At 44.9% G+C, this 24,617-nt stretch overlaps 1 protein-coding gene across 4 annotated transcripts; it reads left to right on the top strand.

Annotated features, from left to right (window-relative positions):
- The first annotated feature begins 233 nt into the window (after positions 1–233).
- Positions 234–24,617, top strand: RAB9A (RAB9A, member RAS oncogene family). Of its 4 annotated transcripts, XM_044235981.1 has the most exons (4): positions 234–396; positions 13,090–13,147; positions 19,217–19,247; positions 23,662–24,617. In XM_044235981.1, exon 4 carries the CDS (start codon positions 23,694–23,696, stop codon positions 24,297–24,299), a length of 606 nt encoding a protein of 201 aa, XP_044091916.1. In that variant the 5' UTR covers positions 234–396; positions 13,090–13,147; positions 19,217–19,247; positions 23,662–23,693; the 3' UTR covers positions 24,300–24,617. The 4 variants fall into 4 exon arrangements, with proteins under 4 accessions (XP_044091916.1, XP_044091915.1, XP_044091918.1 ...); XM_044235980.1 differs by lacking the exon at positions 13,090–13,147; XM_044235982.1 differs by lacking the exons at positions 234–396; positions 13,090–13,147 and adding an exon at positions 706–798.

Raw genomic sequence — 24,617 nt, 5'->3', positions numbered from 1 at the left:
TTGCGATCTGTTTATTTCCACTTTACGTAAACTTGTAAAGAGAACTATTATTTCGTGCTCTCTCTCGCCAGGACGCTGCTGAGGACACGAGGAGTCGCCGACCCCAAGAAAATCCATGATTTAGCGCGAAGACAAGCAGTCGGGGAGAGAAGGTGAGGGCGGGCCGTACCGCGGCCTCGAGGCCCCGCCTCCCGGGACCCCACCGCCCAGGCTCCGCCTCCTCGGGCCCCGCCCCGGCCCGCCGCCATGTTGTTCCCTTGGCGCTGGACGTGAGCAGCCGGAGTTGCACCCGGGCAGCGCTACGGTCTCCTGGCCGCCTACCCCCGACCTTCTCTCCTCGTTGCACCCGGACGGGCCAGTCGGGAGCTCCCCGGGCGTCCTCTGTGTGGCCACGAAGTGAGTGGAGCGCGGACGCCCCTCGGGGCGGGTCGGGGGCCGGAGAAGGGTGCGCCAGCGTCGGGCGCGCGAGCGTCAGGGTCTGGGGGCCGCGTGGACTCCGAGTGCGGCCTGGCCCTCGGCAGCTGGGGCGGGGGCTGCGCGCGCTCGCGGGGCGAGCGTCCGTCTCGGGACGGGGCACGGCGTGTTGCCTCCTGTCTCCCACTGGCTGACGCAGGAGAAAAGACGAGTTCCCACACCCACACAACCCGAGGAGAGGGACACACACCCAAACACGCGGGGACACATGGAGAGACGCCCGGACATCTGGAAGACACACGGGGACACACGCAAGCACCCGGGGGAAGAGAGATCCATTAGCACGGGACGCACACGGACCCAGACGCCCGGGGAGAGCGACACGTACGCACGTTCTCGCGGTGGGGGTGGGGTGGCGTGGGAGAGGTGCACACACAACCCCCCGGAAAACACACACACACACACACACACACACACAAATACCTCCAGCCCCCCGGGGACCCACAGATACACCAGCCTTTCCCCCAGCCGTCCCAGGACACACACACATCCATGCACCCCGTACCCCCGAATGATTACCATAGAGAAAGCAAAGGCGCTCGCACGGTTTGTTTTGGGCGACCTCTGACACGCTGCCTGGGTGAACATTTGCTAACGTGTTAATGGCCACTCACTTAAGGAGTTTGGAATGTAAACCCCATGCTGGGGGCCGGCGGCCGTCTGGGGCTTTATCTGATTGAGACTCTGGCTAAGGTTTCAGAATCGTGTTCCTTTCTTCCAACTTCGTATGTCAGGAGGCAAGATGAGCATTTAAAGTGCCGACCAAACAACTGTGGAGATGTTAGTTGTCTCTTTGTCGTTGTTTTTCTTTTTAAGTGATGATACATCCCGTGACCACGGGTCTTTTGAGGAATGACTTTTCTGCCAGTTTCCAAAATGTCATGTGATCACAGTCTTTTCACAAGATTTCAGCAACCCGATAAAAATCAGTAGAATTTGATTTCTTTTTTAAAATTAAAGAAAAATTATTTACATGTTTTTCTGTTTCTCATACCATCGTAATGGGTAAAAATCCATAAACTGCCTGTAGTCTCAAAAACTATCGCGGATCCAAACTGTAGAGATGAAGGAAACCCAGAATTGTTCAGTTTTTTTCAGCCATTTAGGAAGGCTGTGCTTGTGCTCGATTCGGCAGCACATATACTAAAATAGGATGGCTGTGCTTAGTTTCTCTTTCAGGAGCTTATGTGGAAATTACCATTGCTACTTGTCCGTAACTCTCAGTATCTTATTTAGATCCCCAAATGTAAGACAGTGGTGTGATCCGGCTGCTTTTAGGATTTTTGTGTAGGCATTGTAGTAAATTCCTCTTGCTTATACTATAAAGCTTCTGGTTTGATGACTTATTTTGGAGAGTTTCTGATTTGGGGTTATTTTTGGTTTATCATTTGTGAGGTTAGAGTAGACCAACGAAAACTAAGAACATCATTGGCCTCGGCTCTCTTGGAGGTTGGGGAAATACGTTAGTGCTCTTCCTGTTTTCCATTCTCCCGTGCTTTTCATTTCTTTCTATCCCCACCACTCTTTCCATGTAGACTATAGTACTCTAGAGGCCTGAAGCCAAGTTTCTTTGGTTCTACAAGTTAATTTTTAGCCTCCCCTTGTTGCTCACCATTTCTTGGGCGGTCACTCTGGCACTGGATGTTATAGTGCATATAATTCCCGTTCATACATCATTTCACTGAATTCTCACAACAGTTTTGTTTTTGTTTCTGTTTTTTTTTTTAAAGATGTTATTTATTTATTTGAGAGAAAGACAGTGAGAGAGCATGAGCAAGGAAAAGGTCAGAGGGAGAAGCAGACTCCCCGTGGAGCCGGGAGCCCGATGCGGGACTCGATCCCGGGACTCCGGGATCCTGACCTGAGGGGAAGGCACTCATCCAACCAACTGAGCCACCCAGGCGTCCCTCACAACAGTTTTCTGATACTAGCTCCATTTTACTTGTGAGGAATTTGCTGGGGCCATAGGAGGGTTAGGTCTGTTTCCCAGGTAGTACAAGTAGGGAAGAGGGCAGAACCAGGATTCAAGGCAAGCCTTTGTGAGTTTTGTTTTGTTTTCATTCTTTCTTTCTTTTTTAAAAAGATTTGTAAATGTATTTATTTGAGAAAGTGAGAGCGAGAGAGATATCGGAGAGGGAGAAGCAGACTCCCCACTGAGCAGTGAGACTGATGCCGTGTCGATCCCGGGACCCTGAGATTATGACCTGAGCCAAAGGCAGACGCTTCACCAGCTGAGCCCCACAGGCACCCCCTTTTGTGAGTTTAGAGCTGTAGTTCTCACCCTGGAGACATTTAACAATACCTGCCAGTGATTTTGGTTCTCACCTGAGAGGGAGTGCTGCTGGCTGGCATCTAGTGGGTCGAGGCTGTAGATGCTGCCGAGCATCCTAGAGCGCTCAGCACAGCCCTCCACAATGCAGAGTGGTCTGGCCCAAAGTGTCCCTAATGCCAGGATTGAGAAACCCTGCTCTACAGCAGTCTGTGTAACTCTGGGGCTAACACGTTTCAGGGCTTCTGTAGTTCTTCAACTGCAATGTCATTTTTCCTATTTAGGATATCTCCTAATCATTTTTAAGAAAGAGCAGTGGGGAAAATTTAAGAACTTGAAGAATTTCCCTTGACCAGAGACATACATATTCATTCATTTGAAAGACTAAGGAGGGAGCAGGGGCGCCTGGGTGGCTCAGTGGGTTAAACCTCTGCCTTCAGCTCAGGTCATGATCCCAGGGTCCTGGGATCGAGCCCTGCATCGGGCTCTCTGCTCAGCGGGGAGCCTGCTTCCCCCTCTCTCTCTTGCCTGCCTCTCTACCTACTTGTGATCTCTGTCTGTCAAATAAATAAATTAAAAAAAAAAAAAGACTAAGGAGGGAGCAGATCATTTCTGATAACAGAATCTTTTCTTTTCAAAGATTGATTGATTGATTTTAGAGAGTGCATGTATGCGGGTGGAGGAAGGGGCAGAAGGGGAGGGAGAGAAAATCCTCAAGCAGACTCCCCACCGAGTAGGGGCCATCCATGCAGGCAGGGCTCTATCCCAGGACCCCGAGGTCATGACCTGGGCCAAAATCAAGAGTCAGACCAGCTGACTGAGCCACCCAGGTGCCCCCAGAATCTTTTTTTTTTAAGAGGTTTTATTCTTTCATTTTAGAGAGAGCGAGCGAGCATGGGAGCAGGGGAGGGGCAGAGGAAGAGGGAGAGAGAATCCCAAGCAGACTGCGCTGAGCACAGAGCCCGCCACCAGGCGATCCCACAGCCGTGAGATCATGACCTGAGATGAAACCAAGAGTTGGGTGCTCAGCTGAGCCACACAGGTGCCCCCAGAATCGTTTTTTCTTTTTTTAAGGCAAAAGTGTCGAAAAGAACTTGAGAGCCATTTCAGAGCTGTTGAAATAGACTTAGGGGTTTGGTTTCTGAATTCTTCCGGTTGTCAGTCAACACGGGCAGTCTGTTGGGCACTGATAGGAAGGTGCTGGTGATAGGAGGGATAACAGGGAGTCACCAACTCTGTGACGCTTACAGTCTAATCATAATCAGAAGAGCAGATTCTGACTCTGCCCGAGAGTAACATTTATTGCCTGGGCTACTCAAGGTCAGAGGCTAGGTGTCATTAAGAAACAAAACAGCTGTACACCAACTCGCAGGTACCTGTAGGCCATTTACTGTGACTTAGGTGAAATGGGGAAACAGTTGATGTATTTCTTTTTTCTCTCTCCCTTTTTTAAGATTTTATTTATTTATTTATTTATTTGAGAGAGGGAGAGAGATCACAAGTAGGCAGAGCGGCAGGGAGAGGGAGAAGCAGACTCCCTGCTGAGGTAGGAGCCCAATGTGGGGCTCGCTCCCAGGACCTCAGGATCATGACCTGAGCCAAAGGTAGACGCTTAACCGACTGAGCCCCTAAGGCGCCCCTGATGTGTTTCTGATAGCTTTTTAGGTTGACCACATCTGAATATTTATAAGAATCAAATCAAGAAGCCATTCTTGTTGAGCATAAAATTCTTCCTTACATTTAGCCTTAGTAGGCCCTAGTTACGCATGCATTTTATCATGGAAATCAAGAAATAAATGATGAAATTTTTTTTTAAGATTTTATTTTTTTATTTGACAGACAGAGATCACAAGTAGGCAGAGAGGCAGAGAGAGGGGAGGACGCAGACTCCCTGCGGGGCTGAGAGCCTGATGCGGGGCTCGATCCCAGGACCCTGGGATCATGACCTGAGCCGAAGGCAGAGGCTTTAACCCACTGAACCACCTAGGCGCCCCTAAATGATGAAATTTTTTTTAAAAACGACCTTTGCATCTTTTTTTTTTTTTTTTTTTTTTTTCTGTTTTCCAGCCATTTCACCATACCTGTCTAAGATTAGGCCATTCAGTATATGTATTACTGCATTGTGGTGGTCAGTGTAACTGTTAGGGGAACTTTGGGGGTAAGTGATTCAGAGGACGAGACCAAAGGTTTGGCTGTCTCTTGAGGCATCACTGTGAAAGTGTTATTCATGAAGCCAAGGTGGCATCCTTTGCGGGTAGCTTTGCTTTGGACTCCTGCTAATGGACAGCATGTTCTCTGTTAATTATAGATTTCTCTATTATCAGGAATTATCTCCTGTGGGGAGAAGGGGATGCTGAATTGTACACCTAAAAATGACTGCTATCGAAGGGGATCTGGCAAAGGGATATGTGTTCTTTCCTGATGGGAGGGATTTCATCCTGGGCAGGGTCAAGAGGAATTGGTGCAGGAAGAACCCGCGCTGGCCTCAGAGGAGGCTTACTGCGTCTGCAGTTGGCTTGCTGCTCGGCCAAGTTAGGTCACCACGTTTCGTTCTTTGTGCAATGAGGTGGTTGCACTTGACGATCTCTCTGAGATTATATGACACCAAATAGAGACGTCACGATTCTGGCTTCCGGGTAGTTCTGCTCCAGGCAACATGCTGGTAAAGCAGCAGGAAGAAGCCAAATAGAAGTGTGCTTGTGTGTTTGAGAAACGCGTCTCACTTGAAAGCTAACTGGGTAATAAATTTCTTAGTCAAAACCAAGGACGGGAAAATAGGGCTTGTGACTAAGTAGGTCATCAACAGAGAACATTTATTAAGGATTCAGGGGGGCGATGAACTCGTAAAATGCCTCATGGAGTTGGGAAAGCAGTGATGCAGAGGCACGTTCTGGATTCCTGAGGGAGGAAGGCCTGGCCCCCCCCCCCCCCCCCCGCCGGGGTATAAGCAGGGGGAGGAGGCGGGCCTCTCCTTGCTTGCAGAGGGAAGGCTGGAGGTCGTCCCAGGCCTGTGCTTGCCAGGGAGCCTGGGGGCGCCTAGGCTTGTTAGATACCTTGGAGGGGAAATCCCTGTTTTCCAGAGTGAATCTTGATATTGTACATGTTGTGCAAGTGGAGCTCTGGCTATTGCCACATTCTGTATTCCATTATTTTTTGTTAATTTTTTTTTTTTTAAAGATTTTATTTATTTATTTGACAGAGAGAGATCACAGGTAGGCAGAGAGGCAGGCACAGAGAGAGGGAAGCAGGCTCCCCGCTGAGCAGAGAGCCCCATGTGGGACTCGATCCCAGGACCCTGAGACCACGACCCGAGCCGAAGGCAGCGGCTCAACCCACTGAGCCACCCATTTGACCAGGGTGGATACAGGGTTTAGAATATTGTTGCTTGTCGTGAAGACAGAGGACAGCTGGAAGTAAATGAACGCAGGTAAGCTGACCGCTAGATCAGCATGGGGTGGGGAAGACGGGTACACAGTTTGAAGGAAATACAGAAAGGAAGCAGGTGGTCGAGGCTTTACATTCTGTCCTCACTGAAGCCAGCTCACTCCGTGGTGGGGAGTCTGGACCCAGACCACTTCTGTCCAAGGCCTTCCAAATCTATGCTATTGTTTGATAGGGGAACGAGAAAGAGTATGGAGCAACTCAATATACTCCTTCCGTGGCCGCATTCATTATCTAAGTGTGCAGGCTAGCAGAGCAGTGTCAACTAACACACTGAACAGTTAGTTCAGTGTAAATGGAACTATTTTAATTCCAAATTCTTGTGAATTGGGCTAGGTTTTTGGGTACAGAGGCCAATGTAGTTTTCATACGAGTGGTTGCATTGTCCGTGTTAGAGAAGCCTGAAAAAAGACTTACAGATTTCTCTTCTGGACTTGCTATGTAAAACACTTAGAGGAGTTTTTATTTAGGTAAGGTTTTTGTTTGTTTGTTTTTGTTTTTGAGAGAGAGAGTGCGCATGAGCAGTGGGGAGAGGAGGCAGAGGGAGGAGAAGCAGACTCCTTACTGAGCAGGGAGCACCACTTGGGACTTGATCCCAGGACCCTGGTATCCTGACCTGAGCTGAAGACAGACACTTAACCGACTGAGCCACCCAGGTTCCCTTAGAGGAGTGTTTAAATGATTTAACAGGTTCAAAAAAGTTAGAACTCACTGGGCTAGGCACCTGCTCTGGTCTGTGCAGTTTCTCACTTGTGTATTTAATAAGCAGTGATTAGATAAACCTACCTGAAAATACATATATGGTTTAGCCGGAAGTCAGAACAGAACCACAGAAGAACTGCTTGAGGACTACACATTGGTGAATGCAGAACATTCTCTGGAATGAGTTTCAGTATATATATATATATTTTTTTTAAAGATTTTATTTATTTATTTATTTATTTATTTGAGAGAGAGAGAGAGAAGCAGAGTCCCCACTAAGCAGGGAGCCCAATGGGCTCTGTCCCAGTACCCCAAGATCATGACCAGAGCCCAAGGCAGACACTAAACAGACTGAGCCACCCAGGTGCCCTGAGTTCTAGTAATCCTAAATAAAATTTCATAAATAGTTGTTTTGGAGCAAACAGCTGCTACCCTCGTATCCTGTTCCACATTAATATTTGCGTAGTACTTGATTTTTTACCACACCAGCCCTGGAAAACCCAGCTGTGCGAAGATAATGATGTCATGGAAAGGAATGTGGTACAATCGCATGTTGAAACCCTATGCTCCCCAGAGCGCCAGCTCGCAGTGTCTACGGACGTCTGCCACCTCTGTGGCTCCCTCAGAAATTTAGAAGAGCCGCCCGGCCTCCCTTGTATGTCTGTAGGGTTTCCTCTTCATTTTCCGCTGTATGTACTTCTTTAGGGAGTAGATTCGCCAGAGAAAGGGGCCTCTAGGTGCAGATAGGGTGGTCATGGGGGTCTTTGGCCTTTCAGGAGAAACCATTCTGCTTTCAGCCTGGCCAGCCTGTCTCAGGAAATTTCCAGAAGTGTCCATATGCCTCTTCAGGTGTTCCCTGGGAATCCGCTTTCTCATTGTTAGCTGCTTCTCCCCTAATTAGCTGTCCTTGTCTCTTCCGTTTGTCGTTACTAGAACATTTGCCTTCCATCTCAATTTCATTGCTGTCTTTCATCTATAGTTTTTTCCTCTTCTTACCCTTTTTGGGTTTATATATTTTTTAGAATTTTTTTGTCATTTGGTGGGAGTGAAGGTAATACATGGTCAGCCTGCTCTGTTTAATTAGATCAGGGAAGTTTACTTAATCTTTGTGATACGTAGAACATAGGGTGATAGTGTCCCAACTTGCAGGTGATTTGCTGTATGCCAGGTACCTAGTAGATACTCAGTAAACAGTGGTGGCTCATGTTACTGTGGTCATAACATTTGTTATTTGAGCAAAGAAGACAATGGCAATAGGTAGGGAGGGAAGTGGACACATTCTTGTGTGGGTGAATGAAATGAATAGAAGAGATTTTGGAAATGGGGAAAATAATCAGCTTGGCATTACATATGTTGAATTTGAACTGCCATCGGGGTTTCACTTGAACATTATGAAACGGGTTGGAATTCTTTTCCCAAGGAGGGGGAGGATGGAGGTCAACTTTATGAATCACTGGGTTTTATATCCCAGGAAGATGTGGTTTGGGAAGAGGTAAGGACTTCAACCTTGCAGTATACGTACTTTTAAGAGCTTGTTAGAAGAGGGAGTTATCTAAGTTGCAGAAAGCTAAGAGGAAGTTTTTGTTTTTGTTTTAAGATTTTATTTATTTATTTGACAGAGAGAGAGTGAGTGCACACATGTGCGCACACAAGCGGGGGGGGCGGGAGGGAGAAGCAGACCCCCTGCTGAGCAGGGAGCCGGTGCCATGCGGGGCTCTACCCCAGGACCTTGGGATCATGATGTGAGGGGAAGGCAGACACTTAACTGAGGGAGCCACGCAGGCGCCCCCAGCTAAGGGGAGTTTTATGGACCATTAAATAGAAAGCATTGTCAAGGTCATTGCCAGGCTGTTAGACCTAACAGAGACAGTAATGGTGCCCGAGTCCTGGCTCACGCTGGAAGATCCCACCTATGCCTCCAGCTAGAGGTGTGATACTTCATAAGATCCTTCCCCAGTTGGACCTCCCTTCCCTTATTTAGGAAAAATGTCTTGAGTACCCTTTGAGTTTTTATGTCCTGTACATCCAGACAAAGGGCTATGTCTAAGAGAACTGACTGTCCTTGGTGGTCAGCTGTGGAGGTGTTTTCTGGAAGCGTACACAGTGAAGTCCTAAGAGAAGCACTTTTCTCTTTCTTTGCTTTGGGGCTGTTGGTCCAGTAGGCCATTTAGATGAGGACTGGGGGAAGCCCCTGGATTGGCCTTACTTTAGGAGCTCTCTGGTGGCTTCTGCCGGCCCTCGGGGATGGAGAAGTTGGGAGCCTGTGTGCAGTGAGTGGAGTAGACGGCTGATCAGGCATAGAGGTGAAATGAGTAGTGATGGCAGAGGAAGTTTGGGCTTGGGAAGCTTTTTGTAAGCAAAGCCAGCTTCAGTACCTTGGTTGGGACAAACCGGGGCATCGTTGATGGAGAAGGGGGACGAAGTGAATTTTCCTGTAAGACAGCTGCAGTTCTCTTCTGTGTCTTCTCATTTTGACCTGGTAACCACTTCCCCGCAGAAATGGGCTCCTCTCATCCAGTTGAGTCCTGCCTGCTAGACGTACAGCTGCCCTCTTGAAGTACATCTCGGGAAATCCCCATTCCTCTTACTTAATTTCCTAACAGCCAAGAAGTTCTACTTTGCTGCGGCTTCATGTCTCATCGGTCATGTTTGTGTACTGTTCCCTGGGTTTTTGTGGAAGTTCTCCAGCCCTTACCCTTTTCTGCTCCAAATTAAAGACATAGGTTTCTTCTCTGATGAGTAAGAGTCAATGTTCCCTTAAGTTACAGCAGGTCACTATAGATCGTATTTAATTTGTGTTTTGCTACTTTAATGCGTTTTTCTAACATGCATATTTAAATTCATTTCTTTCACAATGCAGTCTTCTTCCTGAAAGCTAGCAGAATTTCCAGTATTCCTATCTTGTGACCTTTATCCATTTTTTTGTCTTTGAATTGTGTCCCTCACAATGCAGCCTTAAACTAGCTGAAGTATCTTAAACAGCCTTAAACTAAAAAAACCCTCTTCTTTATTTTCAGGCAGTTTAAGTGTCCTTCACAGGTAAATGTCTTATTATAGATTTATGGGTGTTCTTTTAAGGACCTCATTTAAACAAAAAAAAAAAGGACCGCATTGAACAGAACAGAGAGCAAAACATTCATTATCCTCACTTCCAAGATTAGCGGCTTCCCATGAGTAAGTCTGTTCACTGAACTGTCATGGTTCATGGCCAGAATGTAATATGTAAGTCTCACAGGTGAGGGAGACAATGGAGAAAATAGTGATGCCAAATAAAGATGAAAGTCTGGAGGGGGTTATGAGTTACTTACACACATGGATCACGCATCATATCAGATGACGAAGGGACTCCTTGCTGGCCCATTCAGGTAGAGCAGGCAACTCTTGATCTCAGGGGTTGTGAGTTTGAGCCCCATGTTGGGGGCTTAATTTTTTACCTTAAAAAAAATTTATACACAGGGATACCTGGGTGGCTCATTCGGTTAAGCGGCTGCCTTCGGCTCAGGTCATGATCTCAGGGTCCTGGGATCGAGTCCCACATCCGGCTTCTTGCTCTGCAGGGAGCCTGCTTCTCCCTCTGCCTCTACCTGCCACTACTCTCTCTATCTCTCTGACAAATAAATAAAATCTTTTAAAAAAAATTATACACTTATACACACACAATGATGTGGACATGTGTTTATCATTCCAGATCCCTTTAAGAATCAGATGAAACCCTTTGTACTTTTTTTTTTTTTAATTTGCCAGATTTTGAAACCCCATGTGTACTCTTGCCAGAGAAAAACTGAAGCACACACTTCCATCTGTACATTCTAGTTCACGTGTCGTTCTAGGAGGTGTGTTTTCTCTCTGCAGCTCCTTCATGGACTCTGCAATTAAGCACACTCTATACCCGCACTGTCCAATACTCATGTAGCAACTTTAATTTCAATTAAAGTTAAATAAAATAAAAAATTTAGTTCCTCAGATCAGTCACATTTCGAGTGCTCAAAGCCACGTGTGCTTCGTGACTGCCATACTAGATAGTGCAGGAATAGAGTATTTCCATCACTGCAGACGGTTCTTTCTCATCATGGTGCTCTCTATTTTCAGAATGGTTTAAGACGACTTAGTTCCGTAACCTCTCTTTTCCCTACACTTTCTCCATCACTGTTAATGATTAGTTTGTATACCTAACTATAGAGGTACCTTGTTTTAAGCAAAATTGTGAGTGTGTATGTCTTGTAAGTTTAATTAGGTGACTTATCTTAAAAAAAGAGTGCTTAGTGGGTCTGCTGGGTAGCTCAGTCAGTTAAACTTGGTTTTGGCTCAGGTCATGGTGTCAGAGTCGTGAGATCGAGCCCCACATTGGGCTCCACACTCAGCACAGAGTCAGCTTGAGACTTTTTCCCCCTCCTCGCTCCCCCATTACTCCCCCCAACTTGTGCTCGCTCTCTTTCTCTCAAATAAATACATAAAATCTTTTAAAAAGTATTTATTGAAATGAGTTCTTTAAATAGGGTGTTCTACTCTGGCATTGTGATAGTGTAGTTTGATTTCCAGTTTTTCCCTTCTCTTGCTATGGAGTAATGTTCAGTGATCAACTAGATGATTTATTTAAGTCTTCACCGTGTGTGTGTGTGTGTGTGTGTGTGTACGTGTGTGTACCTCTTGCTGTGGAGATGAAGCACCCGTTAGAGTTAGTGCCTTCCTTGACTTGCTTCTTGCTCATGCCTTTCAGCAAGACCACCAAGAAGACTGGAAACAGAGTGGAACCAATTACGTTGTTAAGTGAGACACACGGATAACTAAGATTCAAGGAATGAGTCCAGCTCTAAGTGAAAATAGAAATAATTCAGAGGTTATCCATGCTTTTGTTTCCTTGGTTAGTTTCTTTGAGCCTCAGGATAAGTGGTATGTTTCTAAACTGGGACATTCAGGGTAAATGCCAAAGGGATGTGTGATTTTGAGGGAAAAAATTTGTTCCTAAATTTAAACCAAGAGTGATAAATTCAATTTAAGTGTTTGGAAGTAAGAACTAGTCAAGGGGTTACAGAGTATATGTTTCAAGTCTGAAATTTTGAGAAGAGCAGTTTACAAACCCAGCCTGCTCTCCCTTCGGCAGCTTATTAGAGGAATGTTGTTTTTAATGTTCACCAGCTCTTTGTTGGTGCCAGTAGTACTTATTTTAATGTGGTGTTTTCATTGGACTTGTAAGAAAAAATTCAAATTTTTGTCCCTTCCCACACATGTTAATAGACTTCAAAAATAGAATGGTGGAAGAACTAATTAAATAAATTGTAAGCGTGGAAAGTACAAATAGAAAAGTAAGAATAGAATAATGAGAACAAAGGGGGAAATTATTTACTCTTTGTTCTCAATTTTCCGTTTATTTGATACCTCACTGTATGTAAAGTTTTGTACAAGATGTTGCAGAACCAAAAAAGGACAAATGGATAGAGTTAGGTGTGTTGTGTCCCTCTTAGGGAGTTGACCTTGTAATTAGGAAAGAGACACATACGCAACTGACAATGACAAGTGAGCGAGAGCTGTAACCAGATGGAAGTGATGATGAGAACAAAGAAAATTGGAAGATTAAGTTTCTGGGGGTGGCCGTGGCAAGCTTCCTGGATGAGGTGATCTGAACTAGGCCTTTGAACAGCTGGGAGTTGGGAGGGAACTCCCAGTCCAAGATAAGGGCCTGAACAAAGATTGAGCTGTAAATTCCTATGATAGGTGTAGGACTATGAGTTGTAGTGTTATAATTGGGACAGGTTTGTAACTGAGGTTGGATGGCCCTTTGAATGCCATGCCCAAAACCTTTATATAATGAAAATAATGAAATAAATGGGGTTAGTTATCTGTTAAGAGTGGAGACAATTGGATCTATAAACAATAAAAAATGTCTGCCTTTAATCCCTACAAACATTCCTATTAGAGATTTCTATTTTCTCTGCTTGTATCTGACTCCCTCTTGGTTTGCTGTAGTATAATGGCTTTGGAAACCAGCAAGGGATTGGGGAAAACCAGAGAAAAGGTTAATAAACTGCTAATAAACTATTGATAATTTAGATTAAAGTACGTAATAGAAAAGTTGGAAAAATAGTGTTGTAAAAAGGGAAGGGTTGACATACAGTGCTGTTTGTCTTTAGTTTTGAGATATCTGCTGAAAGCATAGTCCATTTTCTTTCCTGAGAGTGACCTACTTAATCTGTTTCCTCATACAGACCAGTGTGTGCTCTATACAGCATGTGTTGGTGCCAGCCGATGGATTGTCATCCTGAGGTATCTGTTTTGTGTGTAACAGGTTTATTTATTCAAAAGGACATTGCTGAAGCAACAAGGAGGTCATTTGTGGCTTTACATAAATCTAATATTAGGGTTTAATTGACAGTTCTTAGACCATATACATATTTGTGTGAGTGTGTGCATCTATAAATATACACCTACATTCTTTAGCTATAATTCACACACCATAAGATTCACCCTGTTAATGTATACAGTTCAGTGGTTTTCAGTATATTCACAAAGTTGTGCAGCCATCACCCACTATCTAATTCCAGAATATTTTCATCGCCCCCCCCCCAAAGAATCCCTGTACCCATTAACAATCACTCCCCATTTACCTTTCCCCACCCATTTCCTGGTACCACAAATCTACTACCTGTCTATGGGTTTGCTTGTTCTGAACATTACATAGAAATGGGACGCCACATGTGATATTGTTAACGACTCAGCTGATGGACATTTGGGTGGTTTCCACTTTTTTGGCTATTATGAATAATGCTGCTGTGAACATTCATGTACAAGATTTTGTGTGGGGGATGTTTTCATTTCGCTTAGGTATATACCTAAGAGAGGAATTGCTGGGTCATAAGGGAAGTTTATGTTTAACTTTTTGCAGAACCAGGCTATTTTCCACTGTCCTTGCACCATTTTACATTTCCACTAGCTGTGTGTGAGGGTTCCAGTTTCTCCATATCTTCATCAGTACTTGTTTATTGTCTGTCTTCTTTGATTCTAGCCATCCTAGAGGTATGAAGTTCTATCTCATTGTAGTTTTGGTTTACATTTCCCTTCTGGCTAATGATGTTGACCATTTATGTCCATTTTTAAATTGGGTTACTTGTTTTTTGTTTTTAAGATTTTTTAATTTAGGGTGCCTGGGTAGCTTAGTCAGTTGGGCGACTGCTTTCAGCTCAGGTCATGGTCTCTGGGTCCTGGGATCAGGTCCTCCGTTGGGCTCCCTGCTTGGTGGGGAGCCTGCTTCTCTCTCTGCCACTCCCCATGCTTAAGCTCTCTCTCTCAAATAAATAAAATCTTAAAAAAAAAAAAAAGATTTATTTATTTAGGAGCACTTAGGTGGCTCAGTCAGTTAAGTGTCTGTCTTTGGTTCAGGTCGTGATCTCAGGGTCCTAGGCTTATGTGCTCTCTCTCTCTCTCTCTCTCTCTCTCAAATAATTGGTAAATAGATTGGTAAAAAGAATTTTTTTAAGATTTTATTTATTTATTTATTTATTTGAGAGAGGCAGTGCACAAGTGGGAGGGGCAGAGGGAGAGAGGATCTCAAGCAGACTCCCCACTGAGCTTGGAGCCTGACATGGGTTTCAGTCTCACAGCCCTGATATCATGACCTGAGCCGAAAACCAAGAGTCTGACTCTCAACTGACTGAGCCATCCAGGTGTCCCTCTTGCAGACTTTAATATAAGCCTGTAAGGTTTTATGTGGTTTGATCGTGGTCTGTGTGCTCTTTCAACACTCAGCAACAGTATATTTCTACAGTCCCACCTTTCCGTGTGTCCTCAGGGAGTGTAAAAAATCTCCAATTAGGCATTCAGGGCATTTGCATTTGCCCTCCAGTTTACATTTTTGCAAAATTTCTTTCCTTTTTTTCTTTTTGAGATGATTTTAGAATAGTATGGGGATGTAGTTTTTTGCTATAGTTTAGAAAATTGATAACTTGGGGGAAAGTATGGGCATTTTTTAATTGTATAATGTTTCCACGAAACAAATCTTTTTTAGAGAGCATGTTTCTTTTAAAAAAAAAAAAAATTTTTTTTTTGTTTGTTTTTCTAAGTAATCTCCACACCCAGCATGGGGCTTGAACTCACAACCCCAAGATCAAGAGTTGCATGCTCCACAGACTGAGCCAGCGAGGTGCCCTGAGCATGTTTCATCTTGATTGGACATAGTAGGCATGCCAGTTTCGCTGTTACTACCTCTGCACCTAGAGGCATGTTCAGGGTGCATGAGGCATGTGGGGGAAGGGACTTCAGTGGGACATGAGGTCTGGTTTCATCTGTAGGGGTGAGCAGGAGTTAGAAGGGTAGCAAGAGCAGAGGATCAGAGCGAGGTGAGGTGTAAGCCGCAGAGGGAACATTTTACTGCAGGATACCCTACAAGGCAGAAAAGCCACCATTTTCAATCCCAAAGCCCGCTGATGTCATTGGTAGTTGAAAGGAATCCTAAGGGCATCCGTTGAAGCTCTTCCTCTCCCTGACTTCAGCCAGTTACCTTTCCGGACTCCGCATCTGAGCAGCTTGCCCGCCGCGAAGCTGTTTGAGGGCTCTCATCATCACGGGGGTGTGGGCCGGAATCCTTCCCGTGGCTCTCAGGCCCTGCGTGTTCCAGCGCTGCGCCCTCCAGGCCGTGAGGCCAGCGCTCTCCTCCCTCTGGGCTCCCGGGGCTCAGGCGTGCGCTGCGCCCTTCCTCTGCCAGGCTGCCTTTGCCGCTTCCTGGCTTTGACTCCCTCTGCTTCTCTCGGGGTTTTCTCCTCCCCGTATTGCTGAGCTTCCCGCTTCTGAGCTCAGCCTGTGATCAGACCCAGTTAGCCAGGGTCAGATGCCCCTACGGTGGAATCAGACCTTGGTGAGGCTGCTCTCCATGGACAGCAAAATGATCCTCGAGATGTAGCTTTGGAAGAGCCTGCTCTGGGAACTGGTGTGTAGTTTCTCACGGACACACTTGCACACAGCCCGGTTTCCCCTGGCCATGGAAGTTACCACCTTTTTAACTGAGCAGCAGGTGAAATAGCTGGCTGAATTACAGGGCCGCAGTGTGTGAAAATTAAGTGCCCCCGATGTCTGGATTCACATGCGCAGTGCTCGCATGTGGGGCCTGGGTGTGGCTGAGCGCCGCAGGAGTGCTCGCTGCCTCTCACTCACCGACGGAGATGCTGGGCAGAGTCCCCGGTACTGTTCAGATGGTTTGGTTTCTGGTTCCTGTGCGTAGTTGCACTCTCTATCAGGGGCCTTTCATTGGTAGGTCTTGCCGTGGGTGTAGCACACATGGGTTGTGTGCAGATTGTCACTTTCCCAACTGTAAGCAGCACCCGCGGGGGCTGGGTGGGTGTGGCACAAAGGAGGCTTCACGAAGCGCTTGTTGAAATAAACACTGCTTTCCACCCCCTCTGTGGAACTCCAGACTTCTGGGGAGATGCTTCAGAGTTCTGCCAACATTTGATTCACATTGCATTTAAAGCATGTATGGGGCGCCTGGGTGGTTCAGTCAGTTAAGCATCCAACTTTCCATATCGGTTCAGGTGATGATCTCAGGGTTGTGAGATAAAGCCCCACGCCAGTCTCCACTGTCAGCATCGAGTCTGCTGCCCCTCTCCCTCTGTTCGTTCTTGCTTGTGGGTGTGTGCTCCCCCGCCCCCACTTTCTCTGTAAAAAAAAAAAAGAAAAATCTTTCTTTTTTTTTAAGATTTTATTTATTTATTTGACACAGAGAGAGAGATCACAAGTAGGCAGAGAGGCAGGCAGAGAGAGAGGGGGAAGCAGGCTCCATGCTGAGCAGAGAGCCAATGCGGGGCTCGATCCCTGGACCCTGGGATCATGACCTGAGCCGAAGGCAGAGGCTTTAACCCATTGAGCCACCTAGGCGCCCCTAAATAAAATCTTCAAAAAAAAAAAAAATTTAAACTGTTGAAATTCTGTTAAAACTTTAGGACTTGGGGCATATGGGTGGCTCAGTTGGTTAAGTGCCTGCCTTCGGTTTAGGTCACGATCCAGGGTACTGGTATGGAACCCCATGTTGGGCTCTGCACTTGGTGGGGAGTCTACGTCTCCCTCTCTCTCTGTCTCAAATAAATAAATAAAATCTTAAAAACAAAACAAAACAACCTTAGGCATAGTTAGATGTGCTTTATTTATAGTACCTGTCAGTGGATTGCACACTACTGGTTCTGTCAGGTTAACTCGTCTTGTGTGGTTCTTGAAATAAAGTCAGCAGTTGAAAGACTCAGCATCCCAGCTACTGATTTTCATTGTGCCTGCAGCAGCCAACAGGAAAACCCTCAGAAATAAATGCAAAGACATGGAGTCTGGTAGGTTACATGGCAGGCTGTGGTATAGTCTCCCTCTCTCCATCTTTTCCTAGCTGTATGACCTCGGGCAAGGTAGTGGACCCGAGTCAGGGTCCTCATCTGTAGTGTGAGGATGGGGAGACACTTGAGAGGAGTGGATACAGTGAAGCAGAGTAAGGGCGTACAGGGCGTAGTCAGTATCACTGTTACAGCCGTTGTTACTGTTAATGTTTCATCTTTAAAGCTAGATGGCAAAATCCTGAAGAGTCTCATTTATTCGTTGATTGAATTTATAAGGGCTGCTGTATGTAAGTTTCACAACCCTTTGCTTAAAAAAGGTCTGTGTCGGGGTAAAACCTTTTGGTTAGACTAAGAGAGGTTAGTGCTTTAGCCCAGCTTCCGGCATAATCTGTCACTCAGAAACCTACCCGTTGATTCGATCTCCATGGTGAGGATCCTTCTGCTGCTTCACGTCTGCCTGCATAATCCTCCTCTCTGTTCTGCCCAGGACCCTTACTGAAATTTGACTTTAAGAAATGGTCATGAAAAAAACTTTTCCTTGAAACCACCAGTAAAGACTTCATGTATTCATGCCACAGAAATTTCCTGTGCTCCTGCAATGAACTTGGCATTGTGGTGAAATGCTTTTACCTATTGTCTGTGACCTAGTGAATCTTCCCAACAGCCCCAGGAGGTAGGATGTCTGGTAGCTTGCCCAGAGGTGTGTGCTCTTGGCCTTTGGCACCAAGAACCCTCCTCCTTTCTGATAGTGGCTTGCTGTTCTGTCACAAGAAAGTTCTCACGTCTGCCTTAGCTGCCCAGCAGCTTCCCCGCACAGTGTCGCCGCACAGTGTCACCGTAGCTTCAGCCCAGCTTTTCCTTTGTTGTGTTGGTGCCCCTTCTTCTCGTGACTCTTACTTTTTCTTGTTTGTGTTAGCTTTATTTAATTCTTTGGAATAGGATTATTCTAAGCCACTCAAAACTTGGGCAATTTTTTTTTTTTTAAAGATTTATTTATTTGACAGACAGAGATCACAGGTAGGCAGAGAGGCAGGCAGAGAGAGAGGAGGAAGCAGGCTCCCTGCTGAGCAGAGAGCCCGATGCGGGACTCGATCCCAGGACCCTGAGATCATGACCTGAGCCGAAGGCAGCGGCTTAACCCACTGAGCCACCCAGGCGCCCAAAACTTGGGCAAATTTTGAAGACTGACTGACATTTTACATTTCTAAAAAATTTTTATTATTTGAGAGCACAGGTAGCAGAGGGAAAGGAAGAAGCAGTCTCCCCCCCTTGAGCAGGGAACCCAACACAGGGCTCAATCCCAGGACCTGAGATCATGACCTGAGTGGAAGGCAAATGCTTAACTGATTGAGCCCCCCAGATGCCCCCATATTTTATATTTTATCCTAAAAAAAATTTATATTTGTCTGAGTGTGAAACTTAGAAGGGTGGGCAGGCAAAAACCTTCTTGAAAAAAATAATGATTAACATGTAGTATTTGGGGGCACCTGGGGGGGTCAGTTGCTTCCCTTGCTTGTGTGGCTGCATACACATACTTTTTCTCTCTCTGACAAATAAGTAAATAAAAACCTTTTAAAAAGTGTGTAGTATTTGATTCTAGGATTTTTGGGGGGAGCTGAGAAAGGTCATGGGCAGCTTTCAGGTGTGGTTTTCCTTTTATTTTTATTTATTTTTTCTGGTTTTCCTTTTAAATTAAGAATCTGGGTGCTAATACAAGTCATATTCACATTTTAATTTCTGTTTTTTTTTATTTTTAAAAAGATTTTATTTATTTATTTGACAGAGAGAGAGATCACAAGCAGATAGGGAGGCAGAGCAGAGAGAGAGAGGAAGCAGGCTCTCTGCTGAGCAGAGAGCGCGGTGTGGGACTCAATCCCAGGACCCTGGGATCATGACCTGAGCCGAAGGCAGAGGCATAACCCACTGAGCCACCCAGGTGCCCTTAATTTTTGTTTTTAACTCTAAAAACTATAAAACAAATTAAAAGTCCACTGCTAAGGTGAGCTTTCTAATTTTTTCTTTGCAGATAATGATGCTGCTTGAACTGAACAATTAAGGTAACATTTGTGACTTAAGTAATAATGCTTTTCTTATTCAGAAATCTTTATCAAATTTAGCTGAATTGTTAAAGTCATGTTTTAACCTTGGTGAGGATTTTCATTATTGCCCGTGGGCAATCATTCCGAACTGTGGGGTATAAAAGATTTCACATTATATTTTAAGGTAAGTTTTGAAAATAACGGGATACCTTTATTCATTCATCTTATACTGAAGTTTGAAAGGATTTTACTGTTTTTAGAAAAGAAAAAGGGAGTATTTTTAATGTCTCTAAGCCAGTTATGGTTATGTTCATGTATAGATTGCCTGAAGCTAGCTTGTGTTGGATTCCATAGAAAATAAGATGGTTTATATACTTACCTGTATCACCATGTATGTTTATATACAACTCTACAGTAAGAATCAGAGAAATGTTTGTATATATACTGTGTTAGCGAATGGCAGCATCCTTGCAAATAGGGTATCTGTGAGGCCCCACATTATTCATGGGAATTGTAGAAAATCATATCCCACTTCCTGGTGCAAGGATCTAGAGTACCCCAGATTTGTTTAATTAGCACAATGGCACCAACCAGGAAGTCCCACATTATTATGAAAAAGAAAAGAACTGTGTCAAAGTATCCTGATAAAATTATAAATGAAAAATCTCAAGGAATGTCTGAGACTTAATTTTGTAGATATATGCAGCTAGTCACCTGGGTGGAGGTTACTAGATTGCATAATCTGGTTTGTAATTTGCTGTGAAGATCCTGTCAATTCAGTGCTGTGCAGTAAAATTTTGTGTCTGGTCAGGTAGTTAGAGCTTACTCAAATACTGGAATTAATGATACACTAGAATCACGCACATCTCTTACATCCTTAGAACACATAATGGAACTTTTGTGTTGTGAAAGGAACAACCGTGGGATGGGGACTGCTGGGGGAACGTTCCTGGTGTTGGTGATGACCATGCTGAGTAGGTCCGAGGGCTCAGCAGTTCGTTGTTAGGTGAGGTGGGGTAGGATCACCAGCAGAGGAAGCAGCATATGCCAGGGTCAAGGCCAGGGAGAGCGTGAGAGCTGAGCAAGTAGAACTGAATTTCAGTCCCATCTGACTGTGCATTTCCAAATGACTGAAGTCAAAAATGGGGAGCAGCGCTAAGGTGTCTTGTCTTAGAAGTTGGACTTAGATCTAAATCTCTGGAGAACCAGTGAAGAGCATTAAGGATAAGGCCTTAAACCAGTGCTTTTTCCCCATGTCGTCATAGCTGGCGTGCATTTTTGGTTTTGTTATTCTTTTTTTTTTTTTTGTATGAACTGAAATTGTTTAAGCAAGATTGCAAAGTTAAAGGAACAGATTTTATCAAGTTGTTACCTATATCAAGAGATTAAGGGGTTTGGGATTGTTTCAGTTTCCTCTCTGACATGAATTTAGTTTGGGCATTGAGCAGAGCAATCCCATGAAGTCAGAAAAGTCTCCAAGAGGTAAGTACTTTGAGTGCCTCAGTTTTGTTGGCCAGTTTAAATTGTATCAATTATAGTAGTAATTAACAGCAGTAGTAATTTAAAAGAGCCAATAAGAGTTACAGGCAAGTGCTACAGGTTTTACCAGAATAGTGTATCATGTAGTTGGAAATGCAGAATTCTTACACATTACAGGGAGTATTTAATTCCATTATACTAGGTCACATTTGGATATAACCAGGATATAGCCAGATAACGTTTACTGCTGTGAATTTCCAAATCCATCCTAGTCAGTGTAACAATGATTTTTCATGTCTCATTACTTTCCCATTGAGGGATTCATAATCTCTCCACTTTCATGTTTTTGCTCCAGAACTGTGCTGGCCACTACAGCTGTTGCCTCTTTAAATGTGGCTATTCAAATTAGTTACACTTAAATAAAATTTAAAATTCAGTTCCTCATTGCCTCCAGCCACATGTCAGATGCTCAGTAGTCACATGTGGTTAGTGGCTGCCATATTGGACAGTGCAGGTGGAGGACATTTCCGTCATTACAGAAAATTTATTAGTGCTACTCCAAAGGTTGTCTCCTTTTACAAATTTTAATGTATTTAAAAGCCATGTAATAGTGAAATATTTACAGATTAAATGATATAATTTGATTCAGAATAAGTGGGGAGAATGGGGAGTTACGGAAGAAATAGGATTTGCCATAAGCTGATGATTGATGAAACTAGGTTGGGGATCCGGGGGAGGTTTCATTGTAGTATTCTCATTATTCAGAAATTTTGTGTATGTTTGAAATTTTCCACAATAAAGAATAAAAACAGAAGCCTTTTTTTTTTTTTTTAAAGATTTTATTTTATTTATTTGTCAGAAAGAGAGAGAGAAAGCACACAAGCAGGCAGAGAGGCAGGCTCCCTGCCAAGCAAGGAGCCCAATGCAGGACTCCTTGTTTTAGGGACCCAGGCATCCCTAAAAACAGAAGCCTTAAATAGGAACAGTGGTCCTGTTGACACTTAAAAGTAGCCTTCTGCGCCTGGGTGGCTCAGTGGGTTAAAGCCTCTGCCTTCCATTCAGGTCATGATCCCAGGGTCCCGGGATCGAGCCCCGTATCAGGCTCTCTGCTCAGCAGGGAACCTGCTTCCTCCTCTCTCAGCCTGCCTCTCTGCCTCCTTGTGATCTCTGTCTGTCAAATAAATAAATAAAATCTTAAAAAAAAAAAAAAAAGTAGCCATCTGGGGGTTGCCTGGGTGGGTCAGTTGGTTAAGGGCCTTTGCCTTGGGTCGTGATCCCAGAGTCCTGGGATGAGTCCTACATTGGCCTCCTGCTCAGCAAGGAGCCTGCTTTCTCCCGCTGCTGCTGCCCCTGCTTGTACTCGCATGCTCTCTGCCCCACCCCCTTCTCTCAAACTCTCTGGTAAATAAGTAAATAAATAAATAAATAAATTCTTTAGAAAACAAAAAAACAGGTGCCTGTGTGGCTCAGTGGGTTAAGCCTCTCTCTTTAGCTCGGGTTGTGATCCCAGGGTCCTGGGATTGAGCCCTGCATTAGGCTCTCTGCTCAGTGGGGAGCCTGTTTCCCTCTCTTTCTGCCTGCCTCTCTGCCTACTTGTGATCTCTGTCTGTCAAATAAATAAATAAAATCTTTAAAAACAAAACAAAACAAAACAAAAAAAGTAGCCATCTGAAAATGGGCATCTGAAATTCTACCCCACATAGGCTGGTGCCTGTGGTAAAAGGAAATGTTTAAGCCTGCTCCATGGCTTCCCCAAAAGAGTATGTAGAGGACTGCATTTATTTATTTATTTATTTATTTTTTAGGTTTTATTTAGTTAGTTATTTGACAGAGAGCACAAGCTGGGGGTAGTGGCAGAAGCAGGGGGAGAAGCCGGTTCCCCACTGAGTGTGGAGTCTGATGTGGGGGTCGATCCCAGGACCCTGAGATCATGACTTGAGCCGAAGACAGATGGTTGACCGACTGGGCCACCCAGGTGCCCCTAGAGTACCACTTTTTTTTTTTTTTAAAGATTTTATTTATTTATTTTACAGAGATCACAAGTAGAGAGGCGGGCAGAGAGAGAGAGGAGGAAGCAGGCTCCCTGCTGAGCAGAGAGCCCGATGCAGGGTTCGATCCCAGGATCCTGGGATCATGACCTGAGCCAAAGGCAGAGGCTTAACGCACTGAGCCACCCAGGCGCCCCTAGAGTACCACATTTTTAAGGTTTATGTCATTCCCTCTGGAAACACACAAGTGACAGCCCAGGTTCGAATTTATTAAGAGTTGCAGCTGCCCACATGAATCTTGTGGGCAGAATGTGCTAGATTATGATACTCCGCTAAAAAATTCCATTCTGCTGACGTTAATTTTAGCCAACTCCAAATAGTGTTCCTAAGGCAGAGAATGGAGTCCATTCACTCAGTCATTGGCTTATTTTTGTTCACAGCCAGATCAGTCAGCTTCTGTCTCTGGTTTCCTGGTTACCAGTGCCTGTGGTGATAGCATCGCAAGAGAAAGGGGAGGTCATAGAGAAAACCCTTGGCGCAAGATGAAAGCCATCAGTAAAACTGTCACTGTGTCACCAAAGGGCTGTTTGAAGTTGTTACAAATACCTGCCTACTTTGGCCTCCTCGTGCATCTCTAACAGATGGCGGCGGGGCTTACTGTGAGCAGAGAGTGATGGTGGAGAGCAGGGTCTTTGGGGTGAGACTTGGCCTTGAGTCTCTGCCTGTCAGCTGTGACCCGAGGAGGGGAAGAGTGAGCCCTCACAGGCGTCTTCGGAGCAGCAGCAGGGTTGCATCTGGTATGTGGTGGAGTGCTCAGGCTATAGTAGCTCTCGCTGTTAGGTATTTTCTGTACAGAAAGGAAGGGGGACTCGGCGTTTTATTTCCCTTATGCACTGATATTCATAGAATCATGTAGAGAAATGTACAGGTCGAAAGGAATGTAATGGTACCTTTTTATTTTACAGGGTGCTAAAAAGTCAAAACCTTGAGATTAATAATGGCAGGAAAATCTTCGCTTTTTAAAGTAATTCTCCTTGGAGATGGTGGAGTTGGGAAGAGCTCTCTAATGAACAGATATGTGACCAATAAGTTTGATACCCAACTCTTCCATACAATAGGTGTGGAATTTTTAAATAAAGATTTGGAGGTGGATGGACATTTTGTTACTATGCAGATTTGGGACACAGCCGGTCAAGAGCGATTCAGAAGCCTGAGGACGCCATTTTACAGAGGTTCTGACTGTTGCCTGCTCACTTTCAGTGTCGATGATTCCCAGAGCTTCCAGAACTTGAGTAACTGGAAGAAAGAGTTCATATATTACGCAGATGTGAAAGAGCCCGAGAGCTTTCCTTTCGTGATTTTAGGCAACAAGATCGACATAAGCGAACGTCAAGTGTCTACAGAAGAAGCCCAGGCCTGGTGCAGGGACAACGGCGACTATCCTTACTTTGAAACAAGCGCAAAAGATGCCACAAATGTCGCAGCGGCCTTTGAGGAAGCGGTTCGAAGAGTGCTTGCTACTGAGGATAGGTCAGACCACCTGATCCAGACAGACACGGTCAGTCTGCACCGAAAGCCCAAGCCCAGCTCCTCTTGCTGTTGACCGTTTAGAGAGGTTGCCTGTGTGATCTAACCAACTCACACACATACACAGAAAAACGCAGGGTGGAGAAGAGAATTAGCATTTGCAGCAATGGATCATCTACTCATAAAATTAAACTAACCATATTGCTGTTTTGTTAGTGGGTGGGAGAAGGGACACATCCACTCGTGGAAGAATCAATTTACTTAGTAGTGGCACCGTACATTTATCAATTGTAATGGTGGTCTGTAACGTGTAATTTAAATATGTACGTTACCCAGCTAATAAATGAGATGATCAGTACTTTAATTATAATTAAAACACTTGGATATTCTGGAA

The sequence above is a fragment of the Neovison vison genome, chromosome X, assembly GCF_020171115.1.
Source record: "Neovison vison isolate M4711 chromosome X, ASM_NN_V1, whole genome shotgun sequence".
In the NCBI taxonomy this organism is placed as follows: domain Eukaryota; kingdom Metazoa; phylum Chordata; class Mammalia; order Carnivora; family Mustelidae; genus Neogale; species Neogale vison.
This window is presented reverse-complemented; position numbering and strand designations above follow the sequence as displayed.

Bases quoted from the DNA above. Each gene is read 5' to 3' on its own strand.
- RAB9A (XM_044235983.1), top strand. From the start codon at position 23,694: ATGGCAGGAAAATCTTCGCTTTTTAAAGTAATTCTCCTTGGAGATGGT.